At 40.7% G+C, this 26,597-nt stretch overlaps 1 protein-coding gene across 1 annotated transcript; it reads right to left on the reverse strand.

Moving 5' to 3' along the window:
• Positions 1-576: 576 nt before the first annotated feature.
• Positions 577-10,116, reverse strand: UCP1 (uncoupling protein 1). The gene is made up of 6 exons (XM_032147581.1): positions 9,759-10,116; positions 8,934-9,132; positions 4,462-4,662; positions 4,254-4,355; positions 3,338-3,518; positions 577-1,159 (listed from the first exon to the last, which is right to left on the reverse strand). The coding sequence occupies exons 1-6, from the start codon at positions 9,882-9,884 to the stop codon at positions 1,045-1,047; spliced, it is 924 nt and encodes a 307-aa protein (XP_032003472.1). The 5' UTR covers positions 9,885-10,116; the 3' UTR covers positions 577-1,044.
• Between the last annotated feature and the right edge of the window lie 16,481 nt (positions 10,117-26,597).

Here is a 26,597-nt window from a genome sequence, read left to right on the forward strand (position 1 = left end):
GATTAAAACAGAACTAGACTGATGTCTGGCAGCCTGTAACCTTTCTGCTCATCCAAGCTGCCAATCCTTGTATTTGGCTTAAAATCAGGCTGGGCTTTGTCTTAAAAACTTCTTTTAATATCTGTTTTACTGTTTCCCTATCTCTTCTGCATGCAGTTTGTAGACATTAAAAAGGTTACTAGAGGTGCTAATGATGAATTTGAATTTGGCTTTGCTGAAAGATTCCATGAAGTTTCGTTTTCATCTTAGTAGGAATCTCAAACTGTTCCTCTCTCTTCCCAGAAATACCCTCCAGCTCTAAAATTATGTGATGCTAGCACAGATACCAGGACTCTAGTAACAATCCTGCCAAAATGAATATAGTGTCTTAGATTAGAAGTTCTTAAAGATGTCATCAAATCTGGACTCTAAACATTAAAAATCTATACTAGTAACATTCAGAGTAGGTTCATGCCTATGATTCTAAAGACGTGCTTTAGGCTTTAAACTTGCTATTCTAAAGACTTGCTATTGGGCAGTATTGTATTGTAGGTGAACTTGACTCTTACACCCAGGTATAGATCTCAAAAGGCAAACTTTAAAAGGTATTAGCAATACTTTATTGAATATATTAACTGACAACTGTGGTTAATAAATAAAAACTAATATTTTTAATAACTTCATTTTTAAGTATTTATAAATATGAACTGCATTTCACTCAGTTTCTTTTCCACCAGTTGGAATTGTAATTAAAACATGTTAAAGTTCTTCACATTCATTCACACAATTGTACTCCAGAAATGGTCAAATGCAGTAGCTTATCTGCATTACATTTGCCAGGGTATATGCTGAATGTTTTGCTTTCCCCTTCCTAAGACACTGAGAAAAAAAAAAAAAACTTATATGAAATAGGCATTAGTTTTCCTTTTTTTAACATAAAAAAGTCCAAAATTCTCTGCCAAAATTCCTTTATCTTTTTAGGTTAAAATAAGTGAATAAGTTTTGTTTTTATGATCCAGTCAGCAAGATTCCCACTGGTATGTTACATCATTTTCTTGAAGCTGATTATGTGGCACAGTCCATAGTCTGCCTTGACTTCGACAGTTCTTGTTTCAGTTGTTCAAAGCACACAAACATAATGACATTCCAGGATCCGAGTCGCAAGAAGGAAGGTACCAACCTAGAAAAGCGCATGTCATCGTTCGATTAGTTTGTTTGATTTTTTTTTTTTTTAAATTTTTGAGATAAGGCTTCACCCTGTCACCCAGACTGGAATGCAGTAGAGTAATCATAGCTCACTGCAACCTCGAGCTCCTGGGCTTAAGCGATCCTCCCACCTCAGCCTCCCGGAGTAACTGGGACTAGAGACTGCACCACCACACTCAGTCTGAAATTCTTAAAGTGATTATAGCAGGTTATGCTTCTCATTTTGCCACTCCTCAAGTGAAGATGCTTAAAAGTATCTATTCTTCATCTTTCCCTCCTCTGCTGAAAATAAATTTTCCTCAAGATGTCCTATATTACTTCAGAACAACACAGCCCTGATGATCACAACTATATAAATCCACAAATATCCTTTACTCCCAAAACATGTCTTCTCTTCTCTGACATGAACTTTTTCAAAAACTCTTTCCTTTTTTGAGGGAAGGGGGAATTTTTGCTTGTTTTGCTTTGCTTTCTGAATGGGAGGTAGGAAACTATTAGAAGGGGGAAGGAAGAAGAGAAACCAAAGAAGTATTAAGTAGAGTCAAGAAATCGGTGCTGTCTCAATCTTGACAATTCTTGTCCTTAGAGAAATTGTTAATGTTTAAATGGCTTTTATTGTTTAACCTATAAAAAACACCCCTCCGCCCCAATTTTTTTCCTTCAAGTCTCTTAACATGTTTCTCTTCACTTCCCAATGTGGGGTATTTTACTGCAAAAAAAAAAAAAACCCATAAAATTACATTTCAGTAGCATTAAGTACATACACATTGTGTGTAACCATCACCACTATCCATCTCTAGAACCTTTTTGTCACCCCAAAAAGAAACTCTCTAGCCATTAAACAGCTCCCCATTTTTTCCTACCTCCAGCCCCTGGTAACTTCTATTCTTTCTGTCGCTATGAATTTGACTACTCTAGGTACCTCATTTAAGTATAATCATACAGTATTTGTCCTTTGTGTCTGGCTTATTTCACTTAGCATAACATTTTCAAGGTTCATTCATGTTGTAATATTTCTCCCCTAAAGTTTTTAAATTTGAAAAAAATAAAATTATTAAATGGTTAATGGTTTAATAACTGGTATATCCATTTTAAGTTAATTTTATAATGCACTTCATTTGTATTAATGTATCATAAGTACAGATTATGATGAGTTGGAACTTTTTATAAAATGTGTGTGATGCATTCATGCTTAATTTATAAAGCTTGAGGAATGGCCTTACAGTTTAAAAAGGTAATAGAATTTTATTATTTAACTACTAGTGTAATCCTTGTGGAATATATTGACAGATTACTTAACACTGTATTTTCTTCTCCTTCTCCTTCTTCTTTTTTGAGACAGGGCCTTGCTCTGTCTCCCTGGCTGGAGTGCAATGGCACAATCATAGCTCACTGAAACCTCGAACTCCCAGGCTCAGGAGACCCTCTTGCCTCAGCTTCCCAAGTAGAGGGGACCATCAGTGCGTGCCACCAGACTCAGCTAATTTTTAAATTTTTTGTTCAGACAGGGTCTCGCTTTGTTGCCCAGTCTGGGCTCAAGTGATCCTCCTGCCTCCATCTCCCAAAGTGCTGGGATTACAGGTGTGAGCCACCACGCCGAGCCCATACTATATTTTCTTAGGAAGGTAGTTTCCAATACAACATTGCATTATGGAAATATGTAATTTATTATACAACACTTGTTTCTAGGTGAGTGTAATAATTACCCAAATCAAATACTTTTCTGCATCAGTTTTCTAGATCGGTGGTGATATCTCTAGTTTTACAATGTTAAAACTTGAGTCCAACAAATTAAATCAAATCAAATCTTGTTCTCTCGTAGCTCTCTATTATGATTTCCCTCTACTTTATAGCTTTCTTGCCCAGAGAAGGCAAAATACTGTCTACATTTCCAATAGATTGGGACCAATGGAAAAGGCATTGGTCTTGAATGAGCCTTTGATCAAAGTTGAGAAAATTTGAATATCATGGCTTTTTACTTTCTGGCACAGTGGAATTGGTGGGTTGGAGAAAACTGTGGCAAGGAAAAGTCAATACTAAGTATATGAATATACGAAGGCTTGTAAGCTAAATGTCAGTTGCTTGACATGAGAGTGTCCCAAAGCACACAGACAGCCAGAACACATTACAGATACACAAGATCATATCTTACCCCTTGAAGAAAGCCGTTGTTCCTTCGTTAGTGAACATTTTCATTGCACAGTTGGGCACGCTTTTGTACTGTCCTGGTGGAGAATTAATAAATCTGGTTTTTACTACATCCACCGGGGAGGACATAGCTGTGGCGCAAAATCCAGCGATAAGAGCCGACACCAAGTGGCAGGGGACGTCATCTAAAATGGAACGATGAAACAGGTCAACATCAGACTTTTGGGGGCTTGCAATTTAGTTATCTGTCATATCTTTATAAACCTGTTGATAACAGTAGGTCAATGAAGATGTCTTATAAATAAATAAAATAAGAAATGTATTGCACTAGAAGAAGAAGGTAAAGAGTAAATGGCTTAATAGATTGTTAACACTTTAGGAAAATAACTTGTTAGTTTCCTCTGTGCCCTTAAGGCCTGTAATAATGCCTAATATATGAGCATCTAATACTTTTTTATTGAAATAAGGGAAATTTTAATGTCTCTAGAAGTTGTTAGAATATTATTTTTAAGAACCTATCTTATGGTATTTACTTTTTGGATGAGACCATTGATAAGCTCCTTGTATGACTAGATCTTTTGGATATAGTGCAGGATGGACTTACCTCCTGAATTCTGCTGTATAAAGAATAAGATTCTAACAAAAGTCCCATATATTAGCATTAAATGAGAATAATGCTGACATAAGATGAAATTGCCTGTTATTTTTGTCGCAAAATATTTTTGTTGTGGCAAAACTTCTTTAACTTAATATTTTGGTCTTTTCCTGTTTCTCATAAAGTTATATATGGTTCAAAATTACTTAATTTTTAAAAAGAGAAAACTATTAGAATTAAGAGACTGAGTATAAGGTGGCTGCAGAAGCTCCAAGAAGAAATTCTAAAGGCGCAGACCTGTTTGTTGTATGAAATCAGAAGTTACCTGCTAATATGTTGTTTTTCACAAAGGCCTCCTTCATTAGATCATACGTTACTAGCTCTGTACAATTGATGATGACACTTCTCATCAGATTGGGTGTAGTCCCTGGGGGAAAAAAAAAGGAAAATGTTTACTAACTCTACTTTACAATAAGTTGCTAGTTGTATGTATGTGCTTTGGTGGTTATAAAACCCACTTTGAAGTTAGTTACCTTTCCAAAGACCCATCAAGCCTTCGGTTGTTGCTATTATTCTGTACGCGTTATAAGTCCCCGTGTAGCGAGGTTTGATACCGTGGAGATGGCTCTGCGCTTGAAGTCTGACTTTCACGACCTCTGTGGGTTGCCCAATGAATACTGCCACTCCTCCAGTCATTAGACCAGCTAAGATCTTGCTTCCTAAACTAGGTGTTGCTATCCAGAGAGAAAAAAAAATTAAAGACTTAGAATGCATGCATGTCTTTTTAATTTTCAGTGGTTCATATTTTTGTCCTTTTTTTTTTTGAGATGGAGTCTTGCTCTGTTATCTAGGCTACAGTGCAGTGGTGCGATCTTGGCTCACTGCAACCTCCGCCTCCCGGGTTCAAGCGATTCTCCTGCCTCAGCTTCCCCAGTAGCTGGGATTATAGGCACATGCCACCACACCCTACTAATTTTTGTATTTTTAGTAGAGACAGGGTTTCACTATATTGGCCAGGCTGGTCTTTAACACCTGACCTCAGGTGATCCGCCTGCCTCGGCCTCCCAAAGTGCTAGGATTACAGGTATGAGCCACCACACCTGGCCCATATTTTTGTATTCTTACAGCTTTTCTACTTCTCTAATGCCTGTTCATGTGTTGATCATGTACTAAATGTGTATCAACTCAGAGTAAGGCTAGAAAACTTCAGGTGTCTGAAATTTTTTAAAAATGAAGACTTTCAAGGAACAAGAAAACACAATGCTTATTTTCACAGTGGCCTGATTCTTTCCTGTATTCAGCTTGGTTCTTTCCTATATTTAGCCCTCTTTTCAGTATTATCTGACTGTGAGGAGGCACCTGTCACCAATGAGGCTTGATCTTTCTCCCACGAATGATAATGTTAATTATGGGACTTAGTGGCCTTAGAAGAGGCCCAGTGGACAAAAGCTGCACCAAAATGGGCCATCAAGTAGTGTTAGGCTACATCATGTGAAGGGAACAAAAATAAGAAGACAGGAGAGAAGAAAGTGATTTTTGTCTTAAAATTTTGAAAAAATTAGCTTATGTTGCGCAAGACAGATATTATTAAATACAAATAGTCTTGAAGCCCAATATTCATTTCTATCATTAAGTAAATATAAAATTATGGTTCAGCAACATTTACTCAGCAAAGACTTTCTCAGTCATTATAATTCTGTTTCCTAATCTGTCAAATAGGGATAATAATATCTACCTCCTAGAGTTGTGTGATTTAAATAATATCGATAAAGAGCTTACACTGTCTAGCACAAAGAAAATCCACAAAACTGGCGGCAAGTTTTAAATCACTATCATGATTGTACTCTTCTCATCATGCTGTACCAGGAGCTGGGCATATGATTGACAGCTGTCTTTTAACTGGCAATATCACATGATTACAAATGCCTTCACTTTTAGCTCACATTTGTAATGCATTGCACTACAATGTAGTGTATCTTGATGTACTCATCCTATCCTCCCATCTCCAACTTTCAAATCCCTCTCTTCACTTCCCAATCAAGCTTCCTGGACAAGAGCCTGTGGTTTTTTGTTTGTTTGTTTTTCAAGAACTAAAAGAAATTTATTTACAAAACATATTGTTTGTCTTTACTTCTCAGAGCCCATTTCTTCCTCAGTGCCCTACAATATAGCTTATACCACACTACTCTGCTGAAGATGTTTTTACTAGAAAATCAGTGAGCTTCTATTTGTTATGTACAATGATCACTTTTCAGTCCTTTCCACACTCTCTGCTGTTTGACCCTATTGATAGTCCCTGCTGTGACTTCCTGGAATCTGGCCCAGACTTATCTCATAAAAGGAGCCTACTAAATAAACTGAATCATGTGCCTACTGGCCATTACCTGTTGACATGGCCTAAACCAAATTTCTTGTCCTCCCCCTAAGATGGCTTCTATACATCCTCTCTCAATAAAGGGTATCTTTAAACAGAAACTTGGAAGTCATCTCATATTTCTACCTGCCCCTTATGCCTTGCTTCTATTTGTTCACCAAGTCAATTCAATTATACTTTCTCAATCTTTCTGATTGACATCTCTTTTTCCCTATTGCCAGTGCTTTAGGGCATACCCTGATCATTTCTTGCTTTTTAACTTACCTCTTTCTTACTCCTTTTACATATATACTCTATCTGCTGCCAAAGTGATCTTTTGAAAATGTAAATTGTTTATGCCACTCCCTTGCTTAACATTTTTACAATGACTTCCCACCACTGTAAGGATAAAATCCAAACTCCTTAGCACTGCCCGCAAGGCCTTCTGTGATCTGGCTGCCTCCTGTCTCTGTGGCTTCACCCCTCCTTTCTCATCAACATGTCCTCCCTGTGCTACGTTCACTCTGCTCCTCACTGAGTCTTTGTACACGACCTTCACTCTACTTGGAAAGTCCTTTCTCACCACTTTGCCTGGAGTACTCCTGCTGGCCCGTCCAGAATTGATCCAGACATTAACTCTTCAGGAAAATCTCACGGACCATGCCTCCACGGCTAGGTTAACTAGTTGTGTTTAATATGGCCACCATCTTGTAATTACAGTTAGTCATGTGCTGCATACGTGATGGTGGTCCCATAAGATTAGAACACAGCTGAAAAATTCCTATCACCTAGTGACATCCCAACCACCATAAGGTTGTAGTGTAAAGCATTACCTTTTCTATTTTTAGGTACACAAACACTTAACTTTATGTAACAATTGCCTGTAGTATTCAATACCAACATGCTGCACAGGTTTGTAGCCTAGGAGCAATAGATTATACCACATAGCCTAGGTGTGGCTATGCCATCTAGGTTTGTGTAAGTGCTCTCTGTGATATTCATTCAACAACCAATTTGCCTCCTAACTCATTTCTGAGAATGTATCCCCATGGTTAAGTGAAGTAGAACTGTATTGTAATACAGCATGTGTCATGGAATATAGTCATCTATTCACTTCTCCCCACACACCCCATACTCTCAACTGTAAGCTCTGTCTAGAGACACATCTGCCATCTAAACATCTAACATAGTTACTGGCACATGGCAGTTCAATAAAGCCTACTAAATAAACTGAATCTATATAACATAGAACACTGCCAACATATATCCTATTAATTTGGTGCCCCAAATCCACAACAATTGGTAGAACAGTCAATCTGTGAAGAAAACCACCTGAATGGGCAACTTTACCTCCTTTGTGTTTCCTCTCTTGCTACATCTATAAATATCAAAATGCAGTTTTGGTCTAGTAACATCCAGACTTTATCTTCACTTTGAAAGTACTTGTGTGGGTAAGTATAACTTACATATTTGTATAGACAATATTTATAAATTATCCCATAAAGTTATAGCATTGAAGGTTACTCACAGCAGAAATGATGAAATCTACAAGGTGGATTTCACTTAATGTATTCATTTTGCCATCAGCACATCTTCTCTCTGGCTTGTCTACTCCACATGAAAGTGCCTCTGATGTTGATTAGCTGTGTGATTTTGTGCATGTTACTTAACTGCCCTGATATTCGGCTAACACTTTTTACTCACAGCATTGTCGTGTAGTTTGAATGATAGGCAGACTCGTATGAGAAGTGCAGAAGGCAGTAGAGAACAGGGTTAGGAGCCTGGAGTCTGAGGCCAGACTGCGTGGGTTTGAACCCTGGCTCTGCCCCCTCCCAGCTGTGTGACCTTGGGCAAGTGATGAATCTGCTCTGTGTTCAGTTTTCCCATCTGCCAAGGGATAGTGATACTAGTACCCTTCCAGTTGTGATGTATCTGAAGCACTTAGAACAGTGTCTGGTTCATAGTTAAGCCCTCAAATAAATGCTACCTAAAGTGACAGGAATTCTTAGAGTGCACTGGTACTCAGGAAATATGTTTCCTTTTCTTTTTCCCCTAAACAAACTCCCTACAGCATTCGTCCACTTTTTCTGCTGTGGTCTTTCCTGGACCTTATGAGGAACCTCTTAAGAGGAAATATGTCTTTTCCTGTCCTTTCAACTCTCTTCACAAAGTCTGGCTTTCTTTGCTTCAAACCGAAGGTTTTGAACTTTGTTGCGTACCCAAATGATGAGGGAAGCTCGTGGAAAGACACTGGTCTCTCGCCTGAGGATTCAGACTCAGAGCACCACGGTAGTCCTTGTTTGGATTTCTGACAAGCTCCATAGATGTTTCTGATATACTTCCCTGTTTGGAGAACTTTAAGTTAAACATTTTTCTGTAGCCCACCCATATTCTCCAGATGGAGATCCAAATTGGGCACAAAACTTCCATGACTGGGTGACTTTTGCAAGTATAAATCTGCATCTAAAAAATCAATTTTGCATACTTTTTTCTTTCTATGAACAATGAGCTAACATATGGGGAAGGGAGAGTTCAAATATGAATGTTTTCTCGCCAATTTGTTATGAAAACCACTCCTTGGTGTGTTACATTGTTTGGAACAGAGCGGAGCCCAAGGCTTTTCTGCCCCTCCCAGGAACGCTGACGGCTTACTTTCCTTCCCTGCCGTGAGGAACTCCTGGACCGTGTCATAGAGGCCGATCCTGAGAGAGGCGGAGCTGATTTGTCTCTGAAGCCCCGCAGGCAGCCCGCTGTAGAGTTTCATCCGCCCTTCTGTTTTTACCAGAGTGGTGATTGTTCCCAGGACACCTTTATACTTAATAGCACTGGACGTCGGGCATTCACCTTGGACCTGGAAATAAGAAAGGTGCAGATCAGAAGGGAGCGAAATTGAGTTCACTCTTAAGCCAAGATTTCCCCCTGTGTTCCTATTTTCCGTTTCTTTTCTCAGCAACATCCCTCTTCCATCCACCTCCCTCTACCCCGTGTGTGTGTGTGTGTGTGTGTGTGTGTGTGTGTGTGTGTGTGTGTTCGCGCACGCGCAGATGGGGGGAGGCTGGCTACAATGCACATTTTGAATATCTCCCTCCCCAGGAACTCTCCAGAACCCCTAGGGCAGTAGGATAGGACAGAACACCCGAAGAATCAAAGAAAGGAAAAAGCACCTGACTAGTAAACTCAGGAGAGGCCAATATTCTCGGCTCTTAGAATACTAAGTGCACCCTAAATTTTGGGAGAATTTGGTAGTAGTCATGGTCAACCCATTCTCTGTGGCCCTGGTGGTTCTTCAGCTAATCCCAGAAAAAGTTCCAGTTTCCCATCCTAAAGCACCAGCCCTGGGACAAGGCCAGTCTGCTTTGGAAGGCCACCTACCCTACCTAGAAACAGTGGTTACACCAAAGCAGAGAACAAATGGAATGCGCACAACAGCGTCCCCTCTGCCCTGAGACTCCTTGTCATATCCCTCTGCCTGGCTACCTGGAGCCGGACTTTGGCCGTGTCCAGCGGGAAGGTGATCACGTCCGCCAAGCACGCCGCTATTCCAGCTGAGAAGAGCTGGACCCCCAGGGTCGGGTGTACGTCCGAGGCTGTCAGGCCCCCCATCTTCACTCAGAGACTGGAGATGCAGAGGAAAACGGCTCTAGCCCGGAAGGTGGAGGAAGTTCCTTTCCCTTGCTCTTCACGCCTGTCCGCCGGGCAGCAAACCCGATTTCTGTTTTTTGAACCGACCGCCGGACAGCGGCGGTGCAGAGGCGGTGGCTGCAGACGTAGCGCGGCGTTGGGTGCCGAGTCCCCGGGTCCCCTCCTACCCACCCTCGCGCCAGCAGGACCCTCTGCGCCCCGGTCTTCCGCTGGGACTTATATAGCTGGGCCGCTCCCGGGCTGGGCCGCGCGAGGTCTCAGAAGACCCGGGCGTGGGACCAGGCGGGGGCGTGTCCGGGAGCATCGGGTCCCTCCCATTTCCATCCTCGCCCGGCGCCTCGGAAGCCCTGCTTCGCTCCCCGAAAGCCCTAGGCCGGCCCCTGGTTGTCTGCGCCCCGCACTCCGCGCGTCGGAGGGAGGGCGCGCCGCGGCGGTCAGCACCCGCGCCCCAGCACGTGCCTCACCTTCTGTCACCCTTTGGCTGCACACCCTCGGCTGGGGCTTTCGGAAACCAGCACGATATCAGAGCCTTGGTAAAAGGTCCTGCCGAGCTGGAACTCTCCCATAAGGAAGAGCGGGGCACGCTCCCATTCCTCCAACTCCCCAGACAACTTGCAGGCACCTTGCAGCTTCTCTGCTTCTGTTTCCTCTCCTTTAAACTTCTCATCCTCTTTCCTCCGGATTCCTTCTCTTCCCACTACCAAATTCAGACTTGGAAGAATCCCACGCAGGAACCAAGAACACTCTGAACTTGTCAAAGAAAGCGTTTCGTTTCATCACTTTTTGAGAGATGTCAAACGAGACAATAGACACACTAGAAAGCAAATAGTACATTGCTAAAGCTCTATACAAAATGAGATACCACTTATTTCTCCTAATTACATTTCTTAGAGGGTGCAGTGGAAAGGACAGGGCAAGTTGCTTGGCTCCAGGTGCAGCTCTCCAGCTTAACAACTGAGGCTGGGAAAGTCAGCTGTACTCCAGCTTTTATTTTCAACGGTGTAAAATGTGGTTCCAGAGCCAGCCCAGGTCTGAAATCTTCCTGCTAACTTACCTATAATGATGTAATATGTGTTGATTGTGTGGCCTTTCCTAGTTCAATCTTTGTGAAAATGCTATTTTCAATGTTTATTCTTGTGAAAACTTAAGAAAAAAACTTTTAAAAAACAGTGGGAAATAATAGGAAACAGAAGAAAGAGGGAAATGGGCAAGGTCAGGTCCCAGCTTCCAGAACCTCTCAGATAAGCCAAAGATCCATTTGATATTACCAGAATCTACATCCAGCTATCTAGGGCCTCTGGTACTCAACCCTGACTTAAGCCCCCAAAAGAGTCAGTGGAAGTCAGAGTCATCTCCTCCAGGAGCACGGGAAATAAGACATGAATAAAGAATAATCTTCAACCCCTCTATAAGTAAAGGTTGTGTACTGTGCAAGAAGCCAGTCCTAAGGTACTTTCATGGGAGGTCAGGCTTGTGGAGCTTCCCTGAAAAAGGCAATGTTGACCTGACGGGTAGCCTCTGAAAAAAAAAAATAGAAAGGAGAAGGAGCCAGCGAGGTTTCTCCTCTGCAAACACTTGTTGAAATAAAGATCAACTGAGGCAAATAAGTGGCATGCATACAGGCAAAGATGTTGGGGACAGCAGGTCGCGTATATAGAATGCATTCTGTTGGCCTGAGTGACTGGGAAATTGGGTGATGGGGAAAAAAGAGAGAGGTAGGGCAAGAAGTTGGTGAGGGATGAGTCTGTAGAAGCCAAATGAGAAGCAGAGCCTGCAAATCCATTATAAGTGTAGATTCATGTTATCACCTGTGTAGCGCTTTACAGACTATGAAGTGCTCTCACATAAATGTCACATTTAATCTGATAGACAATACAGCTTTATGAATGATTAGATGTGGAGTCAAAGATTACTCTATGTTTAAGAACATGGGTTGCAAGCTCAGTGATGGTACCAACTGATTGTCATGAGGCAGTTGGTAAGGGAGGTGATTTTAGGGGTAAGAAGATTAAACCAATTTTTAAAAGTCTTAGAATTATTTGGAGGGAATACTGTTGATATCTAGATAGCTTAGGAAGCTACATCTAACATGCTAAAAGAGCAAGAAATAGAGCTGGGAGGTATTTGGTAGTCACGATATGGAAGCAATGAAAGGCGCATGCTTTACACGGGAAAATGGGACTACTCCAATAGGACTAGGAAAAGAGTTCAAGGGCCAAACCATAGGGGGACACAGACTCAGAGTTATAGTCTGGAAAGAATGGCCTTGTCAAAGGTAGAGTGAGAACAAGAAACAGTAACATATCCAGTGATAGAACTGATATTTAAGAATACGATTAAAGAAAGATTGGGTCTGACCAGTGTCAGATTTAGAAAAAATGTCAAGAGGACAAAAACAAAGAAAAACCTACCGGATTTGACTCTAACATTGTTGGTGATCTTAGGGAGTACAACTGTGATGGAGTTGTTAGGTTGTGAGGCTGATGGCTAAGCAGTGGTTAAGAATGTTGGTATAGTATGACTAAAATGTACAAGAGGAGACCTTATTCCTTGCTGACTCTAGTGAACCTCTGCTATCAACAGGTTAATTCCCAATCCTCACCCCAAAGCTAACCATGAATCTTTCTCAGTGGTTCTATCTGTAGTCATTTTAAAACATAATTGCAAATCCATCACATTCCTCCCATCAAAAGATGAGGGTCCATATGCCTTCCCCTTGCATCTGGCATGTTTATGAATGCTTTGACCAATAGAATAATACAGAACTGATGCCATGTGGCTTCTGAGACCAGATTATAAAAGTCCTTGTATCTTCCGCTTTACTCACTGCAACATTTGCTCTTGGAGCCCTGGGCCGGCATGTAAGAAAGCAAACTTCTCTGAGGCTATCATGCTGGAGAGGCCCCACATCGTCATCCCTCTTTACCAAGGCACCAGGCACCAGAGTACAGCTATGTTGGACCCTCCAGATAAACCTACCTGACAGTTGAATACCACCAAGTGATCTCCAATGATGTCAGTAAAACAGGAAAATCGCCTAGCTGAGCCCAGTCTAAATTCCTGATCCATAAAATTGTGAGATACAATAAAATAATTATTGTATTAAGGTAGCAAATAACAGCACCTTTACTTGTTTGAGCAGTTGGGAGGGGCATGAATTCTCTCTTTGCCCCAACCTACTTTCACAACGAGGAAGGAGTTCAAGGCAGTGGGTGGGTATAGAGTTTTGGATTTGGACTATAAGAAGAAGCCACAATACATTTGTAAAGAAGAAGCAAGGTAAATTAAAATTGTCTTTTTTTTCCCCATAAGGCACATGTTTGCATGTTTTAAAGCCAGAGTATGACAAACTAGAGGAGAAAGTGAGAGGAAAACTATAAGGAGGGAAGGAAATGAGAGAAATAAATCTATTAGAAATAAGAAAGGTTGTTATCCAAAACAGGTAAGGATAGGTAGGGAGAGAGACCCTGTGACAGGATAAAGGGGCTGCCTTATTTAAGCCTGGAAGGAAGAACGACAGTATAAGCTTCCAGGATATTAATATCAGGCTAACATGGACAGTTAAGAGCCTTTACCAGGAGATAGTATGACTGTAGTTCAATGGTGACTGAGCACCTGGGATGTGCTAGACACATTAGTGACTTCTAAGGGTCACAGGAGACGCTGACGTCAAAAACTTCACACAAGGAGACCCTGAGAGGTCACAGAAGTTCAAGATTCTGAAAATGGTTCTGGATTCCAAGGGGCAGGCTGGCTTCATCACTTCTGACAGGCTCTGGGAAGTAGGAGAAAGTGTGCCTCAGGTTGGCGAGAACAGTAGGGGAGAGGGTGGTATCCCCAAAGGGTCAGATTTCTGCTCTTCTGGCACAAAGAAGAAGCAGAGAGGTAAAGAATAGGTCAGTGTGAGCAAGGGCAACTGACCCTTTATGACGTAGGAAAGGAGTGGCAGCAAGCTCTGAATGTAACAAATTCTCCTTTCCTTTTTAAAAATGTAGAACACATTAACAAATGCACTTGATCAAACTGTGGTCAATCAGAAATCGCTGCACAAAATGTCAAATGTCTTCCTATTAAATAAAAATCATACCGTGCTTTGCATTTGAATAGTGTTCTATACTTTCCCATAATTCTCTCATTAGCCACCATTGGGAAATATCCTGTTATAGTTATACAGATAAATGTGCAAATGACAGAAGAATCAATTTATAAAAGAAGAAATGCAAACTTTTAAAATGAGAGAGATGATATATTTATTATCAGTAATAAAGAAATGCATATACTTCACCAAATAAATTAATACTTTGTCACTACCAAAGTTATAATTACTATAACATTTATATATACTATACATTTACATTAAATATTATAAATATTAATAAATTATGAATGTTATAATTACAAATTATGAATTTTAAAATGTAATAACCATAATATCAATACTAAATGAATGATGCATTATACATTGACACAATTTTTTTGGAAAACAACTTGGCAGTATACACTGAGCCAAGAGAATGTCTATTTTTTTTTCTTTTCTTTTTTTTTCTTTTTGAAACAGAGTCTAGCTGTGTCACCCAGGCTGGAGTACAGTGGCACAATCTCAGCTTACTGCAACCTCCGCCTCCTGGGTTCAAGAGATTCTTGTGCCTTAGCCTCCCGAGTAGCTGGGAGTACAGGGATGTGCCACTATGCCTGGCTAGTTTTGGTATTTTTAGTAGAGATGGGGTTTCGCCATGTTGGCCAAGGCTGATCTTGAACTCCTGGCCTCAAGTGATCCGCCTGCCTGTGCCTCCCAAAGTGCTGGGATTACAGGTATGAACCATCACACCCGGCCAGAATGTCTATATCTACTTCTGGTAATTCCACTTCTGGATTTCTACCCTAAAATAATTAAATAAAATATGAAAGAGTCATATGTAGGCTAATGCTTATGATAGCTTAATATTTATAACAGCAAATTAGTGAGAATGCCAACCTCAGCTTGGCATCTAGATGTGGGATTGTCTGAAGAGCTGTACAGAATAGTGGTGCTCAAGTGTCTACTGTTAGGAACTCATATACAAGTGAGAAAGGAGAGTGCTCTTAGGAATAGAGAAAAAATAGAAAGGGGACAGGATTGGGTTTTCTTGGTCCAGCCCAACACAAAGAGACAAAGACTATCAAACTCTGTGTTAAGGAGAAAATATTCCATTTCTATGCTGATTAAGGTGGTATAGCATGGTGATTAAGAGACCAGGAGGCCCATGTTCAAATTCTCAATAAGATACTGACTGACTAGGTAATCATTGCCAAATTACTTAACTTCTCTGAACTTCAGATTATTTACATATGTGATGAATATTCCTGCATCATGAGCCTATTCTTATTAATAAATCGCTCTTTATGCTAAGCACCTGATGTACCTAATCCTCATAACTCAAAGAAAGATTTATTCATGTCATGTATTTAACAAATATATAGCATTGAACAAGTGCCAGACACTATAATATTTTACAAAACTTAACACAGTTAGTCCTCCTTGCAGCCTTTGGAGGCATATATTATTGTTATTCCCACTTCACGGATGAGGAAACTCTGAAGCTCAGAGAAGTTAAATAACTTCTCCTAGGTCACGGAACCAGTAGATGGTACACTGAGGATCTGCCTGACCCCCTAACTCTCAACTACAATGTGATACCCCAACTGCGTTCCCAATACATTCGCGACATGATACTTTCCTATGATTTGAAGACACATAATGGCTATGTATCCTTATATATTTTTTCAATAAGTCATATCAAAAGTTAAAATATCACATGCAACATATGTCCTTTAGTTGATTTGTATATATTACTAAGGAGCTTACAAAGACAAAAATAAACATTGCAATACTTTCGGTTTAAAAAAGCACTTTTTTTCATCTTCAGTAGAACCTGGTAGAAGAAGTAGGAAAAGTGACCTATGAAATTTGGAAAAATGAGGTGTATGGGGATTGAAGCCCTGTGGAAAGACCAGAGAGCGAAAAGGAGAAAATGACTTACCGAACAGGACATTACTGTTCTCAGATACTTGAAGGCATAGCCAGTGGACAGGGGTAGATTTGTTCTGCACACAACTAAGCAAAAGAATTAGTGCCAAAGAGTGGAAACTACAGGTGGGCAAATTCTAGATAAGTGTAAAAATGGTGATCCAGAGGTAGAGTGTGATGTTCTTTGGGGTAATGAGTCCTCTATCAATGCAGGTGTTACATTTCAGGCATTTTGATGTAGTATTCATTCAGAGCATTAGATTTATTGTCAGAAAGATATAGATTTGAGTATGCCATTTGCTATGTGACCTCAGACAACTTCTTTAATCTTTTAAAGCTCCTGTTTTCCTGTCTATAAAATGGGGACAGTAATTATAGTTATAGTGATATTGTGAAAATACAATTAAAGAATACTGGTAAAGATCTTAGCATGGTAACTAGAGTGGCACCTGGCAAGGGCATAATAAGTGACAGTTATAATTACATTTTCTATTGATACAGTTGGGATGTCCACTTTGTAGGTTGTTGCAAGGAACCAAAAAATTGAACTAGGAGTTTCACTAAAAAACATAAAAAGGCCCTGTACATCCTGAGATCCCATAAGTCCATGATTCTGTGGCCCACGCTGGGACACAGTTTCTATGCAGGGAGGTGTGGCAGGACTGTCTCCTAGATCCCTTTAGGAATGGTCTGAGGGTGAAATGGGGACATTCCAGCTAACAATAAGCCTCAAGGCTCCTGGTATGCAGTGACTATAGGGCCCCTGTATAGATGAGGACATGGCTGCCAGGTGAGAGGTCACAGCCCAATGACAGGGCCCTCTCCTTCCATCGTCCCTCCTCTTTCTAATCTCCCGGACAAATGGAAATTGCAGAGTGGTGCGTCCTTCCTGGCAGAAAGGACTTGGTTAAAGGTGAAGAATTGCAGCCCTAGAGTGAATGTGAGGCAGACAGTGGGGGAAGGAGCAAAGACGAACTAAGGTTACATTGGAAGCATTCTTTGTGATGTCTGTGGTTGTCTGCTTATTTCCAGCACTATGTGGAAGCCAGGGGACAAGCCAGGAGGCCTTCTCAGCCAGTGCCCTGTCTCTATGAACAAACCCCTGCAGGCCCTCCTGTGGCCATCTATTGATGCTGAGTGTCTGGGAAAGATGAAGCTCCCACACCAGGACAAAGAAGGATTTTATTTCATCTACAGCATGATGGAACAGGGCAAAATACAGAAAAGAAATCATTACCTTCAACAGTTTTCACTTTGTTGTTTGAGCTATTATACAGTAAGTGAAATGCATTATATGGTGAGCAGGTAATGGGGAACCTCCCGCAGGGAATTCACACATCTGAGCTGCCCAGGGTGCTTCGTCTGAAGGAAAAGCAGAGGGAGAAAACATCTAGGTGTACAAATATATTTGTGTGCCCAAAATTCCATAAAAGCTCACTCTTTTTTAATTCTTTGTTTCTTTTCTTTTCTTTTTTCTTTCTTTCTTTTTTTTTTTTGATACAGGGTCTCACTCTGTTGCCCAGGTGAGTGCAGTGACACAATCAGGGCTCATGTGTTCGAGCGATCCTCCCGCCTCAATACCCTAATAGCTGGGATTATAGGCACGCACCACCACGCCCAGCTAATTTTTGTAGTTTTAGTAGAGACAAGGTTTTGCCATGTTGCCCAGGCTGCTCTTGAACTTCTGGCCTCAAGTGATCTGCCCACCTCGGCCTCCCAAAGTGCTGTGGTTACAGGCATGGGACACCTGCCTGGCCAAAAGCTCACTCTTTTACATTTACTCATGTGGTTAAAATTATTACTTGGAAACACATGTGTGACTGGTTTTAGAATGTCTGAATCTCAGAGACAAAAGAGTAAAGTTTCTTTTCTATTATTTTCCTGTGATCTGTAGAATGACCTTATGATCACTCTCTTGGAAAGTTTCTTTGCCCAGCTGAATTTTATAATGAAGTATAGTACTTGGAGTTTAGTTCACTTTAGAAGCCATCCTTTGGCATGATCTCCACCTCATGTTTTTGGGTCTTTGTCCCTTTGAGGTGCATCCTTTGTGTTTAGATCCTTTGCTAGAAACATTCTTATTCAACGTTTCTTGGTAGGTTGTGAAGGGGATCAGCCTTTGGGGTATCTATTCATTGGGCAGAGCTGTTCTAACATTCTTGGAGCAATTGTTTATTCAATAAATGTCTAATTCCACACACATTTATTGAGCACCCACTGCATACCCTGGGCTAAAGTCTGGAGAGACTGACACATTGGTAGACGATTATGATATAATATGGCAAATACAATGTTAAAGATGTCTCCAGGTGAATCGGGATCAGACACGAAGAGTTCCTGGCCCTGGCTGTGGGCATCTGAGGGGCTTCCCAAAGAAGGTGCGAAGGGATCCGAATCTTAAAGAGTGAGGAGTTACCCAGACAAGAGACAAGGGCATGGGAAGTGGGACTGAGGTAATAATTGCAATCAGTAAAGGGATCGCACCTGTGCATAGTCACTGCATGCCAGCCTGGGCAGCATAGCAACACCTCACCTCTAAAACACGACAAAAAAAGAATGAATAAACAAAAAAAGAAGCATGGTAACAAATATAACTTATTTTTTCAGGAGCCAAAGGAAAATTTCAGAAAAATTGTGTAGTGTATTAAAAGTGATGTAAAGAAGACATGATTTTTGAAAAATGGAGCAGAAAGCCCAAAGAGAAATCATGCTTTAATGAAAATTAAGATAAGATGCAGACAAGTTGAGAAGAAAAGGGATCTGGAGAGATAAGAAAGAAATGCAGGTAAATCAAAATTTAAATAGCCAAATGGAAATCCGACTTGGGCTTTGGTGGAAGACATAAACAATTTGCAGAGGGCTACTTAGCATTTTGAAATATTACTTTATTCAAAAGTAATACAGTGAGGGTTTTTCCTCCCTATTTCCCCCCTTTCCCTTTGTCTCATTCACGCAGGTAGTTGGGTTTATGCCTATTGTTTTAGGAGATATGAGACAGGATGGAAGGGTACATTGTCCTGAAAACTCTTTTTTTCTATGTTTTATTTCCCAAAACCTAAGTCCAGAAAGGGAGAGAGTTCCCAGGTAGGGGTAAAATGGCTTCCAAGAACAGTTTAACCCAGAGCAGACATGCCCTGTCCTCTTCCTCCTCCCTGCCCCCTAGGTCCCGAGGAAAGAAAGGCAGCTACAGAGTAGTTTCTCCGGCCCTACATGTGGCATGAAAGCAGCAGAGACAGGCTGCTTGAAGAGCCTCTTCCCACCCTTGGCACTGTGCAAGATGCATGGCATGACCCCAAGATGCAGAAAGCATAGAAATAACTAAGAATAAATATTATGCCAAACCTGCAGAAAGGTACTCTGAATCAGAAATGAAGTTGCATTCCTGAACTTGCCATTGCCTTAGAGGGGCTAATGCAATTTAAATCAGTGATTGGAGAACAGACCAGAAAACTTCCCAAATGTGGAGGACATTGGACAAGAAAACTGATTAGAGAAATGATAAATATGAAAAAGAGAATAGTGATCCAATTATAAGATATTACAAAGCTCAGAACTTGGTAAAAATCACCTGAACATGCAGGCTTGTTCATGGAGAGATGATGGATCAGAAGCAAGAGCCCCAGAGGCTGGAGGAGGCGCACTGCTGCAGGCTTGGAGGGGCCGCTCCAGCCGGCAGGGGGGCGCTTGAAGCGATCCAGGGCAAGCGCGCGGGCTTCGTGGCATCGCGCCGAGTCCTTCAGCGTCGGCGCCAGCTCCTGCCAAGCATCCTATGACCACGAGGTGCAAGACCAGGCAGGCGGCGCTCCCTTCCTGCCTCTATCACCTGCCGGGCAGGTGGGAGAGCAAACACCTCCTTGCGCCCCAGCTCCCGGAAATGTACGGAGACAAGAGAATAAGCGGTAGAAGAACAGAAATAAAGTCATAATTAACCTAGAAATGTCATCTGCGTTCGAAATACCTGCTGGAAAAGTCAGAACAAATAAAATAAAGCAATGCAAGATTATATCTCTATGTATTTCAGCAGGACTTCTGAAATTTAACCGGAGGGGTGTGACTACCGTTTCCTGAGAGAAGTGTTCTTTTCAGCACCAGAGCCGCCAACCTAACCAGCCTCTGGGTGAGAGCTGCCCGGTGTTCTTGAGATTATATTTGGGAAAACATAATGGAAATCTTCGTGATAGGAGTGTAAAAAAAAGCCTGTCAGAATATTATGGAATATTTTGCATTTCAATAGCATTCGTCAACCTTTAACTTTTGATAAACGTTTCAAGATTTTGTATATTTCTTCAGTGAGTTATTAAATAGTTGCCTGTTCAAATTATGCCCTTTATTTGTGGCTTTTTACATTAGTAAATTGTTTGGCTTATTATCTAAATTTACTTAAAACCCATCAAGTTTCTATATATGCATGATAGATATTTCATTTTCCTACGGTAACTTTAATTTGTTTTAAGATCTCCATATTTGTTCTGGGAGATGCAGCTACCTATCAAAGTCTGAATTCACAGAAGTTTCATTTTTGCCCATATCTTTTTAAAAATTATGTGATGACTTTCACATGTCTGGCTTTTAAAAGAAAAAGGGTCAAGGGTTAAACCATAGAGGTACCCAGACTTATGGTCTTGTTGAGCAGAAGTTATCACCCAGGTACAGCTGGTTAGGATAGTGTTGGGTGGCCGGGTGTGGTGGCTCATTTCTGTAATCCCAGCACTTTGGGAGGCTGAGGCAGGTGGATCACCTGAGGTCAGGAGTTCGAGACAAGCCTGGCCAACATTATGAAACCCCTTCTCTATTAAAAATACAAAATTAGCGGGGTGTGGTGGTGCACACCTGTAGTCCCAGCTACTCGGGAGGCTGAGACAGGAGAATTGCTTGAACCTGGGTGGCGGAGGCTGCAGTGAGACAAGATCCTGCCACTGAACTCCAGCCTGGGTGACAGTGAGACTTTGTCAAAAAAAAAAAAAAAAAGGAAAAGAAAAGAAAGAAAGAAAGGAGGAAAGAAAGGAGGAAAGGAAGAAGGCAAGCAAGCAAGAAAAAAAAAAGGGATAGTGTTGGGAAAGCCATTGTGCATGCTGCCTCTCCATTCCTACTCAGCCACATAAGAATGGGCCTTGGGCTGGGCACACTTGCTTACCAAGCGCCCACACAACCTGCACTGGGCTTATCACCTTGCATAGGAATATCTTTCCCTGTTTGTGACTCAGTATGTACTCCTTTGTTCTGCATAAGCATATGCGTTAGTGACCCTTAGGCATGCAGCCAGCTTTCAGTATTTCAGACTCCCCTGGGAGGTTGGTGTCCTTCGTCTACCCCAGGAGAGGGGCACATGTAGCCTACTGCCCTACTTCAGCTGCCAGAAGAGACCCACTGGGCATGGGAGATCATCACACACTACTGAAGCTGGTCTTGCTCTGTCTCTTCTCTTAAAGCTAACCCATTGCTCCATCCAGCACTTGACTGTGTTATGTTTCCCTTGCCTACTCTGATGTCAATATGCAAGGGGCAGAAGTGTTTAAGAGTCCTTTCCTGGAACTGGCAACCAGAGTATGATGTTTTGCTCCCCTGGGACTGATAACTGGTGCACAGTGCTCTGCTTAACAGATAGTTTGCAATGTGAATGAGCCTATACATTTTGGATGTGATTCATTTTGGATGTGATCAGACCCTAGTTTATTATTTGTGTCTTTTTGAAATGGGACGCTATATTTGCTGTTTTAATAATAACCTTTTTTCTAGTAGTATAGATTGCAGCCTATACTGAGATAAACATCTCTATCAATAGTTTTCTTCTTTTTACAGTCTACTAGTTAAGGTGCCACAAGCTCATTTAATTTTTAATTATTTTATTTTATTTTATTTATTTTATTTTTTGAGACAGAGTCTCACTCTATCGCCCAGGCTGGAGTGCAGTGGCACGATCTCAGCTGTCTGCCAGCTCTGCCTCCCGGGTTCATGCCATTCTCCTGCCTCAGCCTCCCGAGTAGCTGGGACTACAGGTGCCCGCCACCAGGCCTGGCCAATTTTTTTGTATTTTTAGTAGAGACGGGGTTTCACCGTGTTAGCCAGGATGGTTTTGATCTCCTGACCTTGTGATCCGCCCGCCTTGGCCTCCCAGAGTGCCACCGTGCCTGGCCTTAAGTTTTATTTATTATTATTTTTGGGACAGAGTCTCACTCTGTCGCCCAGGTTGGAGTGTAGTGGTGGTATCTCAGCTCACTGCAACCTCTGCCTCCCAGGTTCAAGAGATTCTCCTGCCTCAGCCTTCTGAGTAGCTGGGATTACAGGCATGTACCACTGTGTCTGGCTAATTTTTGTATTTTTAGTAGGGGCGGGGTTTCACCGTGTTGGCCAGGCTGGTCTTGAACTCCTGACCTCAAGTGATCCGCCCGCCTTGGCCTCCCAAAGTACTGCGATTACAGGCGTGAGCCACCACGCCTGGCCTAAAAGCTCATTTTAACAGGCAAAGTATCACCTGTGAATCCACTTATCAGCTCTAAATGCAGCTTTATTTTATTTAAATTCCATGATCTTGAATAAATGGAAAAACTTAGATAAAAAATAATCTGTTAATAAATTGCCATGTTAAAACGAAGTAAAATGGTTTGTCATATCTAAATAGTTGGAGAATAACCTTAAATATTTTGCACTCAAAGATTTTGTAAAAATCTAGACTTTCCTGAGAATGATGGTTCAAAACATACAAAAATGCTTAGAAAACCAAACACCACATGTTCTCACTCAAGTGGGAGTTGAACAATGAGAACACATGGACACGGGAGGGGAACATCACACACCGGGGCCTGTCAGGGAGTGGGGGGCTAGGGGAGGGATAGCATTAGGAGAAATACCTAATGTAGATGATGAGTTGATGGGTGCAGCAAACCACCATGGCACTTGTATACCTATGTAACAAACCTGCACGTTCTGCACATGTATCCCAGAACTTAAAGTATAGTTAAAAAAAAAATGCTTACTTAGATGAATTAGTCAATATTCATGGTACAGTGGTGATTGGAGTTTTTATACTTAAAATTTAAAAACTAAATTTGAGCTTAAGTTCCCTTTGCAACTTCCATCTATTCAAAAAATGCCATTTGAGATTGTGATTTTGTTTGTAAAATAATACAAAGTGTAATTCCAAGGCAAGTTTTACACTTGTCCAGGAAAGTTATTCACCAAAGTTTGTTCTTAAGACAAAACATAGAATCAAGTTGAATATATTTGGCCATATGAAGGTTTATGTTAATCAAAAATTTATTGAATGCCCGTTGTTTATGTTAACCTGAGATTTACTAATGACTTTGAAATTATAAAAACTAAAACATTTTATACAATTAAAAAAATGAAGAAGTTGGAATATGAAAGGACTGGCAGTGAGCATTGAAGCCAGTTAAACAAATTTGCATGTTGTTATCAACATATTTATAAAACAGCACAAACATGATTTTTAAAGAGAAAACATGAAATGCAAAAAATATAATATTTGAACAATAGCCTTAGTCCCTAAACCCCAGTTTTAGATTGGAAATTGGAAATTGGGAGGGAGGGCCTCAGAAAGTCAATTAGTGAGTGGATAAACAAGCTGTGGTATCTTTATAGAACAATGAAATACTACTCAGCAATGAAAAGGAATGATATACTGACACTTGAAACATGGAGGAACATGGAGGAACCTCAAATGAATTATGCTAAGTGGAAGAAGCCAGACTCAAAAGGCTACACACTGTGTGACTCTGTTCGTATAACATTTTGGAAAAGGCAATGCTATAGAGGAGAACAGACCAGTGGTTCTCAGGGGAAGGCAGGGAAGGATTTGACTACAAAGGGGTTGAGTTTTTGGAGAGTGATGAAACTCTACTGTATCATAATCACGGCAATGGTGGTTACAGGACTTTATGAATTTGTCAAAACTCATAGAACTATACACCAAAAAGACTGTGTTTTACTACATCTGGATACAAAATAAATTTAAAATAATAAAAAAACACCTCAAATCTATTGTCATCAGACTTTGAACAAAATTTAAGATCTTTATTATATCCTCTAGGACACTGTACAATTTGGCTACTGTCTACTCTTAATCTTATATATGAAAAACAATGGCACTTCCAACGTGGGGGGAAATCTCTTTTAAATCTCATTCACAAAAATACATGAATTAAAGTCCTAACTATTAAAGAAAAAACTATAATAAAAGCACTACAAAATATACAAGATTATTTTTATTAACTTGGAATAGGGAAAGCATACTTGAATCAGAAAAAGTTGGTAAAAGAAATAAAGGAAACTATTGAGAAATTTTATATTGGATCAAAATTTAAAACTTCTGAATGAAAAGTCATGATAGATAGATATAGATAGACAGGTAGGTAGATGATAGATAGATTAGATAGATAGATAGATAGATAGATAGATAGATAGATAGATAGACAGATAGATAGATGATAGATAGATAGATAGATAGATAGTTAAAATAAGAGACAGGGAGCAAAAGCAGAAACATTTTTTTACATCCTAGCAACACTAAACTGATTTCCATTCCTCGTAAATGTTCTCCCTTGTTTCTGCCTCACTTCTTATGCTCTTCTTTCTGCGTGGAACGCCCTTCTCTCCTCCGTGTTTGGCCTATTCACCCCTGAGACTCAGAGGAGGTGTTGCCTCCCCCATTCTTCCTCCCTAACTATTCCTCCCTATCCTGTCCCCAGGGTGGTTAGACACTTCTTCAGTGATTCCATATTTCCTGCACAAGTCCCTTCTATTGCACTTCCCCACTGTTTTGTAATTGTTTATTTTGCATTTATATCCTCTGATAGATTGGGAGATCTTTGAGGATCAGAATGCTACATCATCGTATTTCCTGTGTCTTCCACTTGTCTGACATACATAAGCACAATGTGTATTTTAAATGAACTAATTTATGTGCATAACTAACTTGACTGGGGCCAGCTAGCCGGGCAACTAAGTGCCCTTTCTCCCTTAGATCATGTGTTCCAGGCATGTCCTTAACAACTGGCAACCACTGTTTCAGAGATTCTTGGCTCCAATCCTCTTCAGCACATTAGATTCGTTTTATTTCATAAGTTGCTTTGGAATCCATATTGTGACGTGTATACTTTGTCATATATGGTCTTAATTTTAATCAGCGAAATAATTTAGGCCCTTAAATTTCAACCAGTCCTTTAAGTACTGACCAAAACTTTTACCAGTATATAATTTTTCATGGTTTGGGGGTGCCAGCCTGGAAATGAGTACTTAGAGTTGCTACTATATAGACATTTATTACCTGTAGAAGTTTCTATGAATATGGCTATAATGAAAAGGAACAGAAAACTCTAGGCTCAGGAAAGTAGGAGAAAACATTCCTTTTCTAGTACCTTTTTTAAACTCCAGATTATCAAGCTCGAAGTTTCTCCAAAGGAATCCTCTGCCCTGTAAGTTTTATGTTCTGAGTTTCACAAGAGTTATACCTAGCTGTTCTCTTTGAGAATTTAAGCTTGCCTCTTCTAGTGAAAATTCAACTAAAAAAATCAAAGAGTGAATTTTCAATAAGAGGCATTGTCACTGTCCATGAGAACAGTGTTTCACAGAAGCTGAAAGAAGGGTAGGAGAAGATGATTGAAATGTTTCGTATCTCTGTTGGGCCTGAAAATATTCTCTTCCCTCCACCGTGCTCCTAAGATGAAAATTTAGACTAGCCCCTCACCCGGCCTGCTATCCTGCCCCCAGAGCCAGTTAAGGCACCACTAGAATTTGGTCATCCTCTGAGGCTGGATTCTAAAACTTTACGTAAAATAAACAGATATAATGACTTGGAATCACTATTTTCAATCCCCTGTATAGCTTTTAAAAGAGGGATCTCCTCCATCCCTCTGTTTAGTTATGATTAGGGTTAATCTAATTTATAATTGAGTATATAATCCTGTCCTCATTTATAACAGGATTTTTGTTAACTGTGTTTACTTCATGTTTATTTCATCCTTTAGCATAGTGCTTTATACATATAGGAGCTCAATGTAAGTTTCATTTATTTAACAAATATTATTCAATACTTTCTATGCTTCAAGCACTGTTCTAGGCCTTCAGGACGTGAAAGAATATTCATTTTCATGGAATTACACTAAGGGTAGCGGAAAGGGTAAAAAGATAATAAATAAATACATGCTATGAGGAAAAATAAGGGAGACATACAGCAATTGGGGGCTGTTGTTTTTGATGCATTACTTGGGAAGGCCTCACTAATAAGGTGGCATTTGAACAGAGACCAGAATGAAGTGACGGAACAAGTCATGCTTATACCTTAGAGAAGTATAGTCCATGCATATGGAACTACAGTCACCAAGGCTGTGTGGCAGGAATGTGCTTGAATGTCCAAGCAACAACAAAGAGACAAGAGGGACAAAGTGGATGTGTCAGAGCAATAAGTGACCAGTTAGGGCAACCACCAGTGCTAGGGCATCTGGGCCATGATGAAGACTTTGGATTTGATTATTAGCGTGATAGGAAGCTACTGGACATTTGGGCAGAGAAGTGTATGATCTGGCTTACATTTTTAAAAAGAATAACTGTAGGCTGGGCTCAGTGGCTTTCGCCTGTAATCCTGCACTATGGGAGGCCGAGGCGGGTAGATCACTTGATGTCGGGAGTTTGAGACCAGCCTGGCCAACATG

The sequence above is a fragment of the Hylobates moloch genome, unplaced genomic scaffold (assembly GCF_009828535.3).
Source record: "Hylobates moloch isolate HMO894 unplaced genomic scaffold, HMol_V3 SCAFFOLD_3, whole genome shotgun sequence".
Taxonomy (NCBI): domain Eukaryota; kingdom Metazoa; phylum Chordata; class Mammalia; order Primates; family Hylobatidae; genus Hylobates; species Hylobates moloch.

Excerpts from the sequence above, each read along its gene's own strand:
- UCP1 (XM_032147581.1), bottom strand. The coding sequence starts at position 9,884 with ATGGGGGGCCTGACAGCCTCGGACGTACACCCGACCCTGGGGGTCCAG. Across the intron at positions 4,663-8,933 it reads CCTCACGGCAGGGAAGGAAA|CAACACCTAGTTTAGGAAGC; the intron begins GTAAGCCGTCAG and ends CTCTCTGGATAG. Across the intron at positions 3,519-4,253 it reads GAAAAACAACATATTAGCAG|ATGACGTCCCCTGCCACTTG; the intron begins GTAACTTCTGAT and ends GTTCCATTTTAG.